Source organism: Sinocyclocheilus rhinocerous, unplaced genomic scaffold (assembly GCF_001515625.1).
Source record: "Sinocyclocheilus rhinocerous isolate Xijiao unplaced genomic scaffold, SAMN03320098_v1.1 scaffold45, whole genome shotgun sequence".
NCBI lineage: Eukaryota > Metazoa > Chordata > Actinopteri > Cypriniformes > Cyprinidae > Sinocyclocheilus > Sinocyclocheilus rhinocerous.
Window position 1 is genome coordinate 439,960 of NW_015632734.1, and position 14,086 is coordinate 454,045.

A 14,086-nucleotide genomic window follows, 5' to 3' on the forward strand; every position below is an offset into this window, starting at 1 on the left:
TCTGTCTGTCTGTCTGTCTATCTATCTATCTATCATCTGTCTGTCTGTCATCTGTCTGTCTGTCATCTATCTATATGTCTGTCTGTCTGTCTGTCTATCTATCATCTATCTGTCTGTCTGTCTGACTAGATTTAACTGTAGTAACAAAATGAAGTAGTGGTAATAACTTTAATGATAACAAGCTGCATTTTGTGTCATGTTACAGTGTAATTTTCGACAAAAGCAGTAATCTCATCAATATATCTGAAATGAATTTTGACAAATTGTATGCTGGAATGTGTTTTTGTTGTACTAATATGAGTTTGTTAACAGATCTTTAGGTTGGGACTCCTCACAGGAGACATTTTATGTCAAATCCGTCCAGAGCAAACAGACGACTCTGGAACGACAGGTCAGACTTTACTGGGGCTTATATCTGCATTGTACGTCCACCATATGCAGTTGGGTCACTCTCTCTCTCTCTCTCTCTCGCTCTCTCTCTCAGGCTGGTGTTGATAATAGCATCCTCATGCGTGTGGCCGTTTTTCAAGTCTTTCCACTGGAGCTTGTAGGAATGCTGGAAATAAATAAAAAAGTAATATCTGCTTTACCACATTCAAATACATCTATTTTTTTGTTGAAAGGTTATAAATTTTTATAATTTATTATCAATTTATTTCAACTTAGCTCCACTTATATTAGTGTTGTCAAACGATTAATCGCATCTAAAATAACAGTTTGTGTTTACTTAATAAATGTGTGTGTACTGTGTTTATATATTATGTATACATAAATGCAATCACATAAATGTATATATTTAAAAAATATTTACGTATTTATATTTATATATAATTTATATTATAAATAAATTAAATATTTTATATAAAAATATAAAAAGTTTCTTAAATATTTACATGCGTGTGTCTTTATATACAAAATAAATATACACAGTACACACCCATATATTAAGTAAACACAAACTTTTATTTTGGATGCGATTAATCGTTTGACAGCACTAACTTACATTATAATGTTAATTTTGTTCAGAACAGGTATTTCTCGCAGCTTAGTTTCAATAAATGGTCATTTTTGTTCTTTAGATGGAGCATTTTCAGTTGAATGAATTCGTCTAAGTGGCTTGTGTTGTGTTCAGGTGTTTGGGAAGACTGCTGTGGATGTGCTGCTGTCACAGGGAGTGTTAGCTGTGTCACACAGCTCAAAACACGTCAGACTTTACAGTTTTGAGTACATTGTTAATAAGGTAATGGAAGCGTTATTGTTTTTTATGATTGTTTGATTTATTGGCCGTGTTGTTTGGTAAATATATCATATGTGTTCTTTTCACTTCAGTTTAGAAATGAGGAGTTGGCTTTGGGACAGCAGTCTGAGCTGAAAGGAATTGTGGGAGAAGCTCCATATGGTATTCCGGTCAACATTCACATTCACGGTGGGTGTCTGGTATCTTATATACAGTTAAAAAAAAGAAAACTAGTAACCTCCACTCTTTGTAAAATAAAGCTGAAAATATCAAGTATCAAAACTTAAATGGGTGATTTCTGTTCATGCAAAATATAGCTTTTTAAGGTTTTGTGAGATTCACACAAATGTTTAAAAATGTGACATTTAAAATCACAAAAGTATCAAAACTTAAATGGGTGATTTCTGTTCATGCAAAATATAACTTTAGAATTTAAAGTGAAATATTCTTGACAGGTTTTGTGAGATTCACACAAATGTTTAAAAATGTGACATTTAAAATCACAATCCGTCTGTAGCTTAGCTGAAAGCATCAGACTTGTGCAGTTATTTATTTCCAGCATCATTTATTTTACATTCAGAAGCCCATGCCTCATGCATTTTATTCCCATTGTGTTGAGAACAGAGCAATCTCTCACTCTGACAGTCCAAAGCCATAACATGAGCCTACAAACTCATTTTCCTACCACTGAGTTCATGATTACAAACACTATAATATATGTGCATGATGTGCTTCCTAATGTTTACACTTTCTAAAGGGAACCAGTTGAAGAATGGCTTACTTGTAATTGACTCTTTGAGTAAGTTAAGAAAAAAATTAAAAACAATTGCATGTATTACCTTTAAGTATGAGAAGATTTTGTAGAGTGCTTCTGAATTTATGTTTCGGCGTTGTGTAGATGGTGTGACAGTTACAGAAAAACAATGTTAATGTTTTCATGGGAGTTGTCAATACTTCTCTCTACAGAGTGTCCTCCCGTATTGTTTGAGATGTCATACTTTGAGGACGGGGTTCAGATCGGAGGTCATCCCTGGCACTACATCTACACCCCCAACCACAAGAGACACAGAGGAACCCATCATATCTGCTCTATCACAGACGGGGCGCTGGTCAATACTCTCATTCCTGCAGATATTCTTAGGAAAATCAGTCCTACAAAAAAAAGCCAAGCTGCAATATATTTAGAGTGTGGACATGCAGTGAGAGTTAATGCGTGTCTGTTACCTACATGTTGCATTTTAGTTCAAATTATTATCTTTTATGGGTAGATATAATATTAAACTCTTGAGGCAAGGCTAGACAAACAATATTAGGTTTATCTCTTATGTTGCTTATAAAATTACACAGTAAAACTTTGGTACTAAAATAACCATTGGTTCTATACTTATCTTCAATAATTGACATAATTAATTGACGTTTAATTCAAGTTTTGCTTGGTTGTATCATTGCAGAAATCTAAACCGTTATCACGCAGCTCAACTTGGGTGTATATTATATCCAACTTTATATGTGACCCTGGAGCATAAAACCAGTCTTAAGTCGCTGGGGTATATTTGTAGCAATAGCCAACAATACATTGTATGGGTCAAAATTATTGATTTTTCTTTTATGCCAAAAATCATTAGGATATTAAGTAAAGATCATGTTCCATGAAGATATTTTGTAAATATATTAAAACGTAATTTTTTTATTAGTAATATGCATTGCTAAGAACTTCAGATTTTTTTGCACCCTCAGATTTCAGATTTTCAAATAGTTGTATCTCGGCCAAATATTGTCCTATCCTAACAAACCATACATCAATGGAAAGCTTATTTATTCAGCCTTATGATGTATAAATCTCAATTTCAAAAAATTGACCCTTATGACTGGTTTTGTGGTCCAGGGTCACATATGTGTACATAAACAGTACACTCACGTAAAGAGATATATACTATATAGCAAATTTCAACTGCCCGATGTTTTTTATTTCATTGCAAAATGTGACTATATTATCACCCAGCTCTTTATATGAAGTTGGATATGCAAGTATGTCTAATAAAGTAATGTGTCATCTGTACATCAGGCTAAGAATGGCGTCCAGGACATGAAATGTGACTCTCTGGAAGCAGACTGGATCTTTTTTCACCCAGATGACTCGGGTCGAATTGTGCATGCTGGGCCCAGCACAATAAAGTGAGCATACAGTGGCATGAGAAAGTTTGGGAAGCCCTTGCAGAGTCTGTGAATAATTTTAACAAAATAAGAGAGATCATACAAATTGCATGGTTCTTCATACTGTGTGTGGTTACCTGGATGACCTATGACTGTTTTTTTGTTTTGTGATGGTTGTTCATGAGTCCCTTGTTTGTTCTGAACAGTTAAACTGAGCTCTGTTCTTCAGAAAAATCCTCCATGTCCTGCAGATTCTTCAGTTTTCCAGAATCTTTTGCATATTTGAACCCTTTCCAGCAGTGACTACATGATTTTGAGATCCATCTTTTCACACTGAGGACAATTGAGGGACTCAAACACAACTATTAAAAAAGGTTCAAACGCTCACTGATGCTCCAGAAGGAAACACGATGCATTAAGAGCCGGGGGGGTGAAAACTTTCTGAATTTGAAGATCAAGGTAAATTGTACTTAATTTGTCTTCCCAGGAAACATGCAAGTATCTTCTGTTACTTCCGAAGGGCAGTACTAAATGGGAAAAAAAATTATATTTCAACAAAATAAGAAAAATTTGGACCCCCCCCCCCCCTGAGCGTTTTTAATAGTTGTGTTTGAGTCCCTCAACTTTTCTCCAATTTTGCATTTCTCTATAATTGTCGTTTTCAATTTTCTCTTTTCCAGTGTTCTGAAGATCATGGCTGAAACAGGATGTGACTGGAAGAATGAGATCGTCACCGACTTCTCCATCACCGCTGCTCGTGACAATAGAGTAAATGTTGTCTATGGGTTCATTACCAGCTGTTAGTAGCAATGGGATATTATTGAAATATCAATACTAGAACGTTTTCATTTTTAAACTCAGCAGAAATACCAGCTGATACGTATTACTAAAAGAACATTACTGCACAGGAGGATGGTTTGTAATCAGTGGTTCTTCTTCCCCACAGGCCCCTCAGGTGATTGTGACGTCTTCTGGCCGAGCGGTGAAAAGGAGATTCCAGTTGTTAGACGATGACCCTGCGCAGGAGGTACTGCAAATCACGCTTCTTAAGTAGTTCTTTGGTAGAAAATTGGTGCAGAGAAGATCCCTCTTCTTATCAGGAATTGCTGATCTGTATAGAGTTCCTGAGTGAGAAAAAAATCTTGATTTTACATTTTAGGTTCTTCAGATCAGTGTATTGGTGTCTGAGTGTTTTTAAAGCACCAGAGCATCTTTGGAATTCTAAGGAGCTTAACGAGTTTATTGTGGCACTCAAAGGAATAGTTCGCCCAAAAATGAAAACATTATTTACTCACCCTGATGTTGTTTCCAAACTTGTATGGCACAAAAAACACAAAAACAGAACTTGTGTAAAATGTTCATGCTGCACTTTCCACAAAGTTGTGTGGGTCATATAGTGACGATGTAGTGTTATTTATTTCACATTGGTATAATTAAAATAAGTGGCATACAAGAACCAACTGACAAACCTGGTGAAATGCATACAATAAAGGAACATGATGGTGAGTAAATGATGACAAAATGTTCATTTTTAGCTAGTGCTGTCAAACGATTAATCGCGATTAATCGCATCCAAAATAAAAGTTGTTGTTTACATAATATATGTGTTTACTGTGTATATTTATTATGTATATATAAATACACAAACATACAGTATATATTTTGAAAATATTTACATGTATATATTTGTTCATATAAAAATATATAAAATTTTTCTTAAACATACTTGCATGTGTGTATTTATTTATACATAATAAATATACACAGTACACACTCATATATTATGTAAACAACAACTTTTATTTTGGATGCGATTAATCGCGATTAATCGTTTGACAGCACTATTTTTAGCTGAACTATCACTTTAAAAATGTTCTTATGTGGCAAACCCTGTAAAAGCAATCTTAGATTCTAACTGGAACTTTAATTTTTAAATAATGTAGTGGAATAATGCATAGATGTGGCTGATTGAGTTAACTCACTCTAGTGCATCTCTGAGCAGGTCTGTTATGTTTTATACTTTGATGTTTACATTTAGTAACTTGACGGTCTTATCTAGACATTCAGAATGGTGAAGTATGAAGATGAACTTGATCTGTTGGCTGTGGTAGACATCACTCAGACTGAAGATGAAGGACAGGCCCATCTACGGCTACATGACAATAAGACGGGGGTTTTAATGAAGAGAGTTCCTCTAAAAGAGCTATGGGATGTGGTATGATATTTAAACGAATGTCTCTGTTTTTAGATATCATTCACTCATCTGTCATAACCCAACATCAACTGTGCTTTGTTTTCCAGACCTACAGTCACGAGGTTTACTTTGATAGAGACACGATTATTCACACTGTCCAGGAGAAAAATAACTCCTACTGCTGCCATGTTTATAAAATAAAGAGACGAGCTTCGGATGAACCATGAGCACATTTCATATTCCTGTATGTGATGATTAGTAATGAACTATAGTGTGTTTCTCAAAAAAAAAAAGATTTTTCAATGTGGATTTTTGAGAACTCGAAAGCAAAATATATTTGTCGTTCACACTGTCATTTGGCTTGAAAAATAATGGCCCTGGACAAACACATTTATTTGTTGATGGAATTTAACTTGAAAGACTTTTCTATTCAGTTATTTTATCTACTTGTAACTTTACTAATAAAGACTAGTTTGTGACAAATACTCTCTTGTCATCATTGTGAAACTAGTGATGTTGTGTAAGTTTAATGTGGTTAGTAACAAAATTCTGTTGGAATTAAAAAAAAAAGGAAAAGAAAGAAGTCTCCGTCCCAAAACCTAGTGAGCTGCCTACCTAGACAGCATTATGGGGCAAATCATAGGTCTAAAATTAAATACACTGTGCCCACAAAATAGAAAGTGTTATTGGGCATTATGGACTTCACAAGTAGCATTTTGTGTATGGATCATACTTTAGGTTAAAATCTAGTGAGCTGCCTATCTAGACAGAATTTGTGGACATCATAACTTTATAGTGAAGTTCAAAACCTGGACAGTATTTCTGGCCATCATCTATACTTAAGGTCAAAACCTAGTGTGCCTCCTACCTAGACTGCATTTTTGGGTATGACCGGCATCATCCTACACTAGCATTTTTACTCCCAGCAATGCTGCCCAGATAGGCAGCATACTAGGGTTTAAGACAGCGCCTCTTGTTTGGGTGAGAAAGTGCAAAAGTGACCCAGCCCCCGTTCGACGTGTCTCGTGCCTTGCTCTGCTGTAGTCGGATGAGTTTCCAGCAGACTGCGAGGATGGAGCACTACAAGCACTTTCTCCTTCTCTTCACTCTGGCGCTCGGGTTTGTGTCGGTCACATTCACTTTAAAGGGTTAGTTCACCCAAAAATGAAAATTAGACTGTGTTTTACTCACCCTCGAAGCATCATTTGTGTATATGACTTTCTTCTTCTCTCCCCCTCTGCCGCCTCCGGTCTTCGAGATCGCGAGACGGAACGCGACGCTGTGATCGTTGGAGACTCCATCGTCCGGCACGTCCGTGCTACGTTAGCTGAAGGTAAAGTGCACACTCACTGTTTCCCTGGTGCTCGTGTTCTCGATGTTTTTGCGCAGATACCCGCGATCCTGAAGGGCGACGAGAGCACCGGAGCGGTCGTGCTTCACGCGGGGGTTAACGACACCAAGCTGCGGCAGACGGAGACACTGAAGAGGGACTTCAAGAGCCTGATCGAGACGGTGCGCCGCACATCACCCGCGACGACGATCATCGTGTCAGGACCGCTTCCCACGTATCGACGAGGACACGAAAGGTTCAGTAGACTTTTTGCTTTAAATGAATGCTTATTGTCATGGTGTAAAGAACAGAAACTGCTCTTTGTTAATAATTGGAATCTTTTCTGGGAGCGTCCTAGGCTTTTTCGCGCTGATGGCCTGCACCCCAGCAGAGTCGGAGCGGAACTCATGTCGGACAACATCTCCAGGACGCTACGCACCATATGACTAGTAAGTCAAATCTCAAATAACTGCCCTGATGACTTGTGTTCTACCCGCTTAAATGATAGAAGTACTTGTGCTGTCCAATCTATAAAGACTGTGTCTGTTCCCCGAATAGTGAGGTCAAAATATAAATTTAATGCAGGATCTAGAAAAAATCTTATCGTGATTAAACCAGAAAAATGTAAAATAAATGAACAAAAACAATTTTTAAAGTTTGGGCTCCTAAACATTAGATCACTCTCACCCAAAGCAGTTATTGTAAATGAAATAATCACAGATAATCGTTTTGATGTACTCTGCTTGACTGAAACCTGGCTAAAACCTAATGATTATATTGGTCTAAATGAGTCTACTCCAGAAAAATATCCATATTTCAAACGTAATAAACACTTTTCTCTAACTCCCGTTATCTTTCATATGCAGAAGCCATTCTGGTGGAAGGCGTATGACGTATGCGCAGCACACGCGCGCCTCTGAGATATGCTAGTCTCGCGAGTTTGTTTATATGAGCAAAGGAAGCAAAGTTTCCTTACTTTAGCAAAGGAAAACCAGTCTCCTCTTGGTTTATATCGAAATATTATATCGAATATCCGACATTTTTCTTTGCAAATCTTCGGTTTGTGCTTCTAATTCGTGACTGGCGTTTTGTTTTGTTCTCTCTCCGCGTTCGTCACTAATCACGCAACGCCGCGTGTCTTATGTCATCCGCCGGCACGGCTTCCGCGTACCACAGTTAGATAGTGAGAGAGAAGTGTTTATTACGTTTGAAATATGGATATTTTTTTAACAAAAACACATGGATTCGCTACAGAAGGCCTTTATTCACCCCCCCCAACCCATGCAATGATACCGCTTGGAATAGCCAGGACAATTTTTTATATAACTCCGACTGGATTCATCTGAAAGAATAAAGTCATATACACCTAGGATGCCTCGAGGGTGAGTAAAACAAGCTAATTTTCATTTTTGGGTGAACTAGCCCTTTAACCAGGGGTTTTGCTTTACAGAGAGGGGCTCGGCTGGGACGGAGGAGCCGCTGAGTTTAACTGGCACCCGTTGCTAATGGTGATCGGGTTTATTTTTCTTCAGAGAATCGGTGAGGAGTTTGAACGTTTACATTTGAGAGGTATTGCATTCCTGAGTCTTTAATCACGATTGATTGAGAGAATTTGGTGTGAGAGGTCGTAATTTAACTTTCAGATTTCAACAAATGGAAATTAATGTTATTGTTCGACTTCTCGTAACATAGCCTATTACGTGTTTAAAAATGAATCGAAACTCATTGAGTTAAAGATGGTGGCTGTGTATCAAACCGTGCTGAGCTGCCTACATAGACAGCAGGGTAACAATAATTACAGCCTATGATTTTAATGCATTTTAAAGTTCTTATGAAAACATTATTTTTAAACTATGTTTTCTGGACGTTCAAAACATGGTCAAGTATATATACATACACACACACAGTGTTGGGAAGGTTACTTTGGAAATGTAATAGGTTACATATTACCCTACTTAAAATGTAATAAGTAGTGTAACTTTTCATTTACTTTATTAAAGTAATGTAACTGATTATATTTAATTACTTTTCTAAATTTCTAATGTTTAATCATTTTCAAACATGTTAAGCAGGCAGGGATAACCTTACAGTAGTACTGAACACTGATTACTGTCAGACTTTTGAAATCCTTCATCACTTGAAGATTACAATAATTTAATTTTAAAGGAGACATTGGATGCAAAATATCTTCATTTGCATATAAATGTGTCTTAGCAGTGTGTGGACACAACCACCCTACAATGATAAAAATCCATTCACTCCTTTTTTTAAATCCCCCAAAAACCTAAACAGTCTCAATTATCAAACCATTTAGATTTTCTGAGCAATATGATGTCATATTGCTCAGGCCCCTCCCACGACCGCTGACATACTGTCCCGTATTAGCATATTTCTGCACTCAGTCAGTTGTACGAAGTCCGTCATTTTCTCCACGCTTGAGCAGCTGTAGCGACAACAATGTCTTGTAAGCAATGCAGGTGTTTTGTAATTGGATGTAGAAGAATATAGGAGTCCTATTTTTCTCCCGACATCAGAGCGACTGAGGACGCAGTGGATTAGTTTTGGATTTTGATGGTAATGCCCCACCGAATACACCTAAATTCGTTTATGTCTGCACAAATAATTTTTCTCTTGACTGCTTTCTGAACTAGGGACAGTTCAAGGCAGGTTTTGTTAAAAAGTTAAAACTCAAGGATGGATCAGTATCCATTGTTCGTGGTCCAGCTGCAACCTCCAGAAGAAGTAAGTCTCACCATGGGCGTCGCTAGGCCATTTTTAGGGGGGCTATAGCTTATTAGCATGTAAAGAGATATGCACCGAAACGAGTCGCTGTGAACAGAGCTGTTTTTGACAAGGTAAAAAGGGTGTTGTTATAAACGACCACTGAAACCATTTCAAGAAGACCCTAAAGAATCATACCAACTTGTGGAAAATGGGCATCCGATGTCCCCTTTGAAGCACAGCCACCACAAAATCAGACTGACTTTAAATCTATATTTAACCTCAGAATGATCTCAAAGTCATAACAAGAAATAGTTTAATAGCTATGATACTGTTTTTGAAATAAAATCTTTGCATAGCTACGACAGGAAACACTGGACTTTAACAGTGCCTTGGAAAAAAAAACTGTTAATCTTAAAAAATAAAGCATATACATAAACCCATATAGGAAATAAAGGAGTTATCAAATAAGCATGTTATAAACTCCTGAAACATTGGTGTTTCAGTAGGGGGGGACAATAAACATAACATTTCCCAAGAGCGATTTTTGAATGGGACACAAATAATACAGCTAAAATTGTACTTGTAAAGATATGTATACACAGAGGAAAGCCTCACTACTAGTGTAGCAGGGAGGCCATGCCAAATTTGATAACTTCAAGCTGTTCCAAGTCCGCGGTTTTCCCGTGGAATTGGGCTACTTTTTCACTGTTGCCGCGGGTTGTTTTTCATGTCCACGGGTAGAAGCGACCCCAATGACGTGTATTTTAGCCCCCGGAACGCGATTTTTACCGGGGGACCCTCTCGAAACGCGGTTAGTTTGGGCTAGTTTTGGGTAGCAATTGGGAGGGTTTTGTTGTAAAAAAAAAACCTGGCAACCCTTTCCGTCAAGCAGGTAACGTTATTATTGCTAACATAGCGACTCATCTGTATTAAAGAGAAAATAATCACTTCATCAAATGTTTAAGTGAATAAATTAGCCTTGACAGCCTTACTTACTGGAGTCACTAGTTATATAAGCACTAGTTTCCAATATATGGAAATGTATTATGTAATATATTGCATTATATTTTGCAGTATATTAGCATATATTTTTTTGTTTCGTAAGGGATACCAAAAAGCTATTTTTATTTGGGTCTCTGATAATGTTTTATCCATTTGTCATTTAAGACTACAGCAGAGGACTGGCTACAAAGAAATGGCTATGTAGAAAAATAAAAAATGTTTGTACAAGATCTATATTAGCAATTAGGTACACTGTCAGAAATAAATGTTAGGGGTACAACAGCTTGTCATTAGGTGAGTACCCTCAAATGAACACCTTTGTACCTTCTTTAACCCTCAGAGGGTTCATATACCTTAGAGTAGTAATATGTACCTTTTCTGAAGTAATATGTGATCTTATGAAACTAATATAGACCCTTAGTGGTAAAGAAGTACTGCGCCAATGACAAGCTGTTGTACCCCTAAAAGTAAAAACTTTGCACTTTTTTTTGACAGTGTACTCAGGACTATTAATTTCATTCATATTTAATCAAGAACATTTCCTTAGGCCCATAGGATATTGATGTGTTTGAATGATATTTATATCAAGAGATGCCTGAATATTTTAAAAGTGCATTTAGTAGTTTGCTGCTTTAGTTTTTGTGAAGCATCATCTGAATGGCACACACTCACATGAGATGTAGACTGTACTCGCAGTTTTGTATAAAACATGTTTTAATTAGGTGCGGGGCACCCCCCTCAATGTATATTTTGGCATGTTGAAATGACGTGTTTCACAGAACGTCAAAGACAATCCTCACTGGCTCATTAGCTGCAGCATGTGTATGAAAGCTAGTAGCATAGTGTAGTTTGGTGACACAAAGAGTGAAAAACACTTATTATCATGCTTTACCAGCAGAGAAACCGGGAGAATCAACACCTGTATGGTTGAAGAAGCAGAATAGTCCTCAAGCCAGAAGACAGATTGACAAAGGGTACAAGGTAAACATGGGTACAAGGAGAAAAGATTTGGTGACGGATAAAATCCTGATACCCAGTTAGCTTATTTTTGTTACACAGGTAAGGGCACAGTCAGGGGTCTCCAACCTTCCTCCTGGAAAGCCTGCAGATTTCAGCTCAAACCACAATCGATTCAAACACACCTCATCCAGCTAATTAAAGTGTTCAAGGCTGATAATTACAGGCAGGTGTGTTGGAACTGAAGTCTGCAGGAAAATAGCTTTCCAGGAGCAGTTGGAGACCCTGTGCGTAAGGGAACTCGAAAAACAATCACACTGATCCACATCGATGGATAGCAGAACAGTTGCCAAGTCTGTGGTTTTCCCGCGGAATTGGGCTACTTTAACACTGTTGCCGTGGGTTGTTTTTCATGTCCGCGGGTTTAAGCGACCCCAATAATGTGACATTTAGCCCCTAAAATGTGCATTTTAGCAGGGGAACCCCACCAAAAACATGTATTTTACCCCACCGGAATGCGATTTTTACCGGGGGTTCCCCCTCGAAACGGGATTGGGCTAGTTTTGAGTAGCAATTGGGCGGGTTTTGTTGTGAAAACCTGGCAACCCTGTAGCAGAACTACTGGAGAACTGCTGAAAGCAGAACTACTGGAGAACTGCTGAAAGCCCCTTTAATGCCAACAGGTGGCAACAAAGTTTAAATATGATGGTTAGCAAGAAAACATTCTAGAGATGTGGCATGTTAAAAATACATCAAATTATGCAGATGTGTTGTCAAAGCGTTTTGGGTCAAACACCATTTTTCAGTAGTAACTCATTGACTCGTTTATTTTTTTCTCTTCTGACACTCAATCTGACATTCAATCTAATTTACAGTTACCGAAAAGACATGGAAAAGAATCTTTGGGCAGTTCGTGCACAGTAGGCATCTTAGTACAAAATTACAAGACAAAATAAATAAACCGCATTGTAAAATATTTACAAAAAAAAAAAATCAAACCAATTCAGTCTTGGCATCTCATGCATCTTCCAAAAATATACAAACACTTTTTAAGGGGTGGCATTGCAAACCAAAAGCCCAGAGATATCCAGGAGTCAGTCTTTACCCTTTAGTTACCAGAAACCTATGGATATGTAAAGGCATCTCCATGTCTCTCTATAACAGTGGGCTCACAGACTTGCAGAAGTGGACTTCCACAGAAAATGCAGAGACAGTCTCAAGTGTAGCTCTCGTTCTCATTCCATGTGGTCATCCATTGCTTCTTCTCCAAGGGATCTAACATGTCCTTTCCATCTTTCAAGAGACGTGTCTCCTTACGAATCCTCACCGCGTGATATTTCGGAACGCTGTCCTCGTATTTGGAGCGTTTGAAAAATCCACACTGACGGAGAAAGAACAGAAGCACATTGAGCATCATTCCAAGACTCGATTTAAAAACCATTCTGCGTTTGTGTGCTTTGGAGAACACAGAGAGACGGGACATGCTTGACAAAACAGGACACGAAGAAGCACATCCATCGACACAATACAAAACAAAACCGAGCTTCACGCGGAAAGAGCAAAGCACGCTGTGCAGCATGTGTCTGTCCCTTCCTTTTGTCAAAGCACAGGATGAGTTAGTAAATTAGGCCACATGTCATGCAGACACCAATCTGCTGCAGCGATCGGGTTTTACCCTGGTAAGGAGAGCTAGGCCTCAGTGGACTGTTTGTCTGAGGGCTGAGTGTGAATCTCAGCTTTGTGCAAAGCGGCATCATACTCGTCCTTCTGGGCCCGCTTGAAGAAACCGCACTACAGAGGGGGCAAATTCAGGGGTCATTGCAAACATTTGTACTAAAGACAGTGGAATTCCACTAACACATCTTTTCATATGATTAATCTGCTGGTCACAACAAGTATTTGGGCAGTAAAACCTGAATAAAAATGTGTGAATGTCAATGCATTAAAATATTAAAGGCAGTGTCATCTGCACTCAAATGCCGCAGGATAATTTTGCTGCACTTTGCTGCGTTTTTGCTTAAAGGGATAGTTCATCCAAAAATGAAAATTTGATGTTTATCTGCTTACCCCCAGGGCATCCAAGATGTAGGTGACTTTGTTTCTTCAGTAGAACACATATGATGATTTTTAACTCCAGCCGTTGCAGTCTACCAGTCTTATAATGCATGGCAATGGTAACAAAATCTATGAGAGTAAAAAAAAACATGCACAGACAAATCCAAATTAAACACTGCGGCTCGTGACGATACATTGATGTCCTAAGACACGAAACAATCGGTTTGTGCCAGAAACCGAACAGTATTTATATCATTTTTACCTCTAATACACCACTATGTCCAACTGCCTTGAGCGCGCGCACGGCATCCGGTGCGTGAGGTGTGTACGCACTCTGGCGTAGTTTACGTTAATGGGTGTGTTGATATCCAGCCGAAGAGCAATCAACCATAACTTCAGGCGAGCAGGCTCAGAAATTGGGAATACGTGGAAA

The 14,086-nt window shown here is 38.1% G+C and overlaps 2 protein-coding genes across 2 annotated transcripts in view; one reads left to right on the forward strand and one right to left on the reverse strand.

The window, feature by feature from the left end:
• The window catches only part of LOC107742948 (DDB1- and CUL4-associated factor 17), an 11,564-nt gene extending 5,480 nt beyond the window's left edge, over positions 1 to 6,084 (forward strand). Inside the window, exons 6-14 of the mRNA XM_016556031.1 lie at positions 485 to 574; positions 1,133 to 1,240; positions 1,330 to 1,426; positions 2,204 to 2,346; positions 3,303 to 3,412; positions 4,072 to 4,159; positions 4,338 to 4,418; positions 5,451 to 5,606; positions 5,693 to 6,084. Coding sequence (XP_016411517.1) covers positions 485 to 574; positions 1,133 to 1,240; positions 1,330 to 1,426; positions 2,204 to 2,346; positions 3,303 to 3,412; positions 4,072 to 4,159; positions 4,338 to 4,418; positions 5,451 to 5,606; positions 5,693 to 5,812 — 993 coding nt within the window. The 3' untranslated portion in view covers positions 5,813 to 6,084. The remainder of the gene's footprint in view (positions 1 to 484; positions 575 to 1,132; positions 1,241 to 1,329; positions 1,427 to 2,203; positions 2,347 to 3,302; positions 3,413 to 4,071; positions 4,160 to 4,337; positions 4,419 to 5,450; positions 5,607 to 5,692) is intronic.
• Positions 6,085 to 12,476: 6,392 nt separating this feature from the next.
• Positions 12,477 to 14,086, reverse strand: part of LOC107742949 (integrin alpha-6-like) — a 32,578-nt gene continuing 30,968 nt past the window's right edge. The window contains exon 25 of the mRNA XM_016556032.1: positions 12,477 to 12,979. Coding sequence (XP_016411518.1) covers positions 12,815 to 12,979 — 165 coding nt within the window. The 3' untranslated portion in view covers positions 12,477 to 12,814. The remainder of the gene's footprint in view (positions 12,980 to 14,086) is intronic.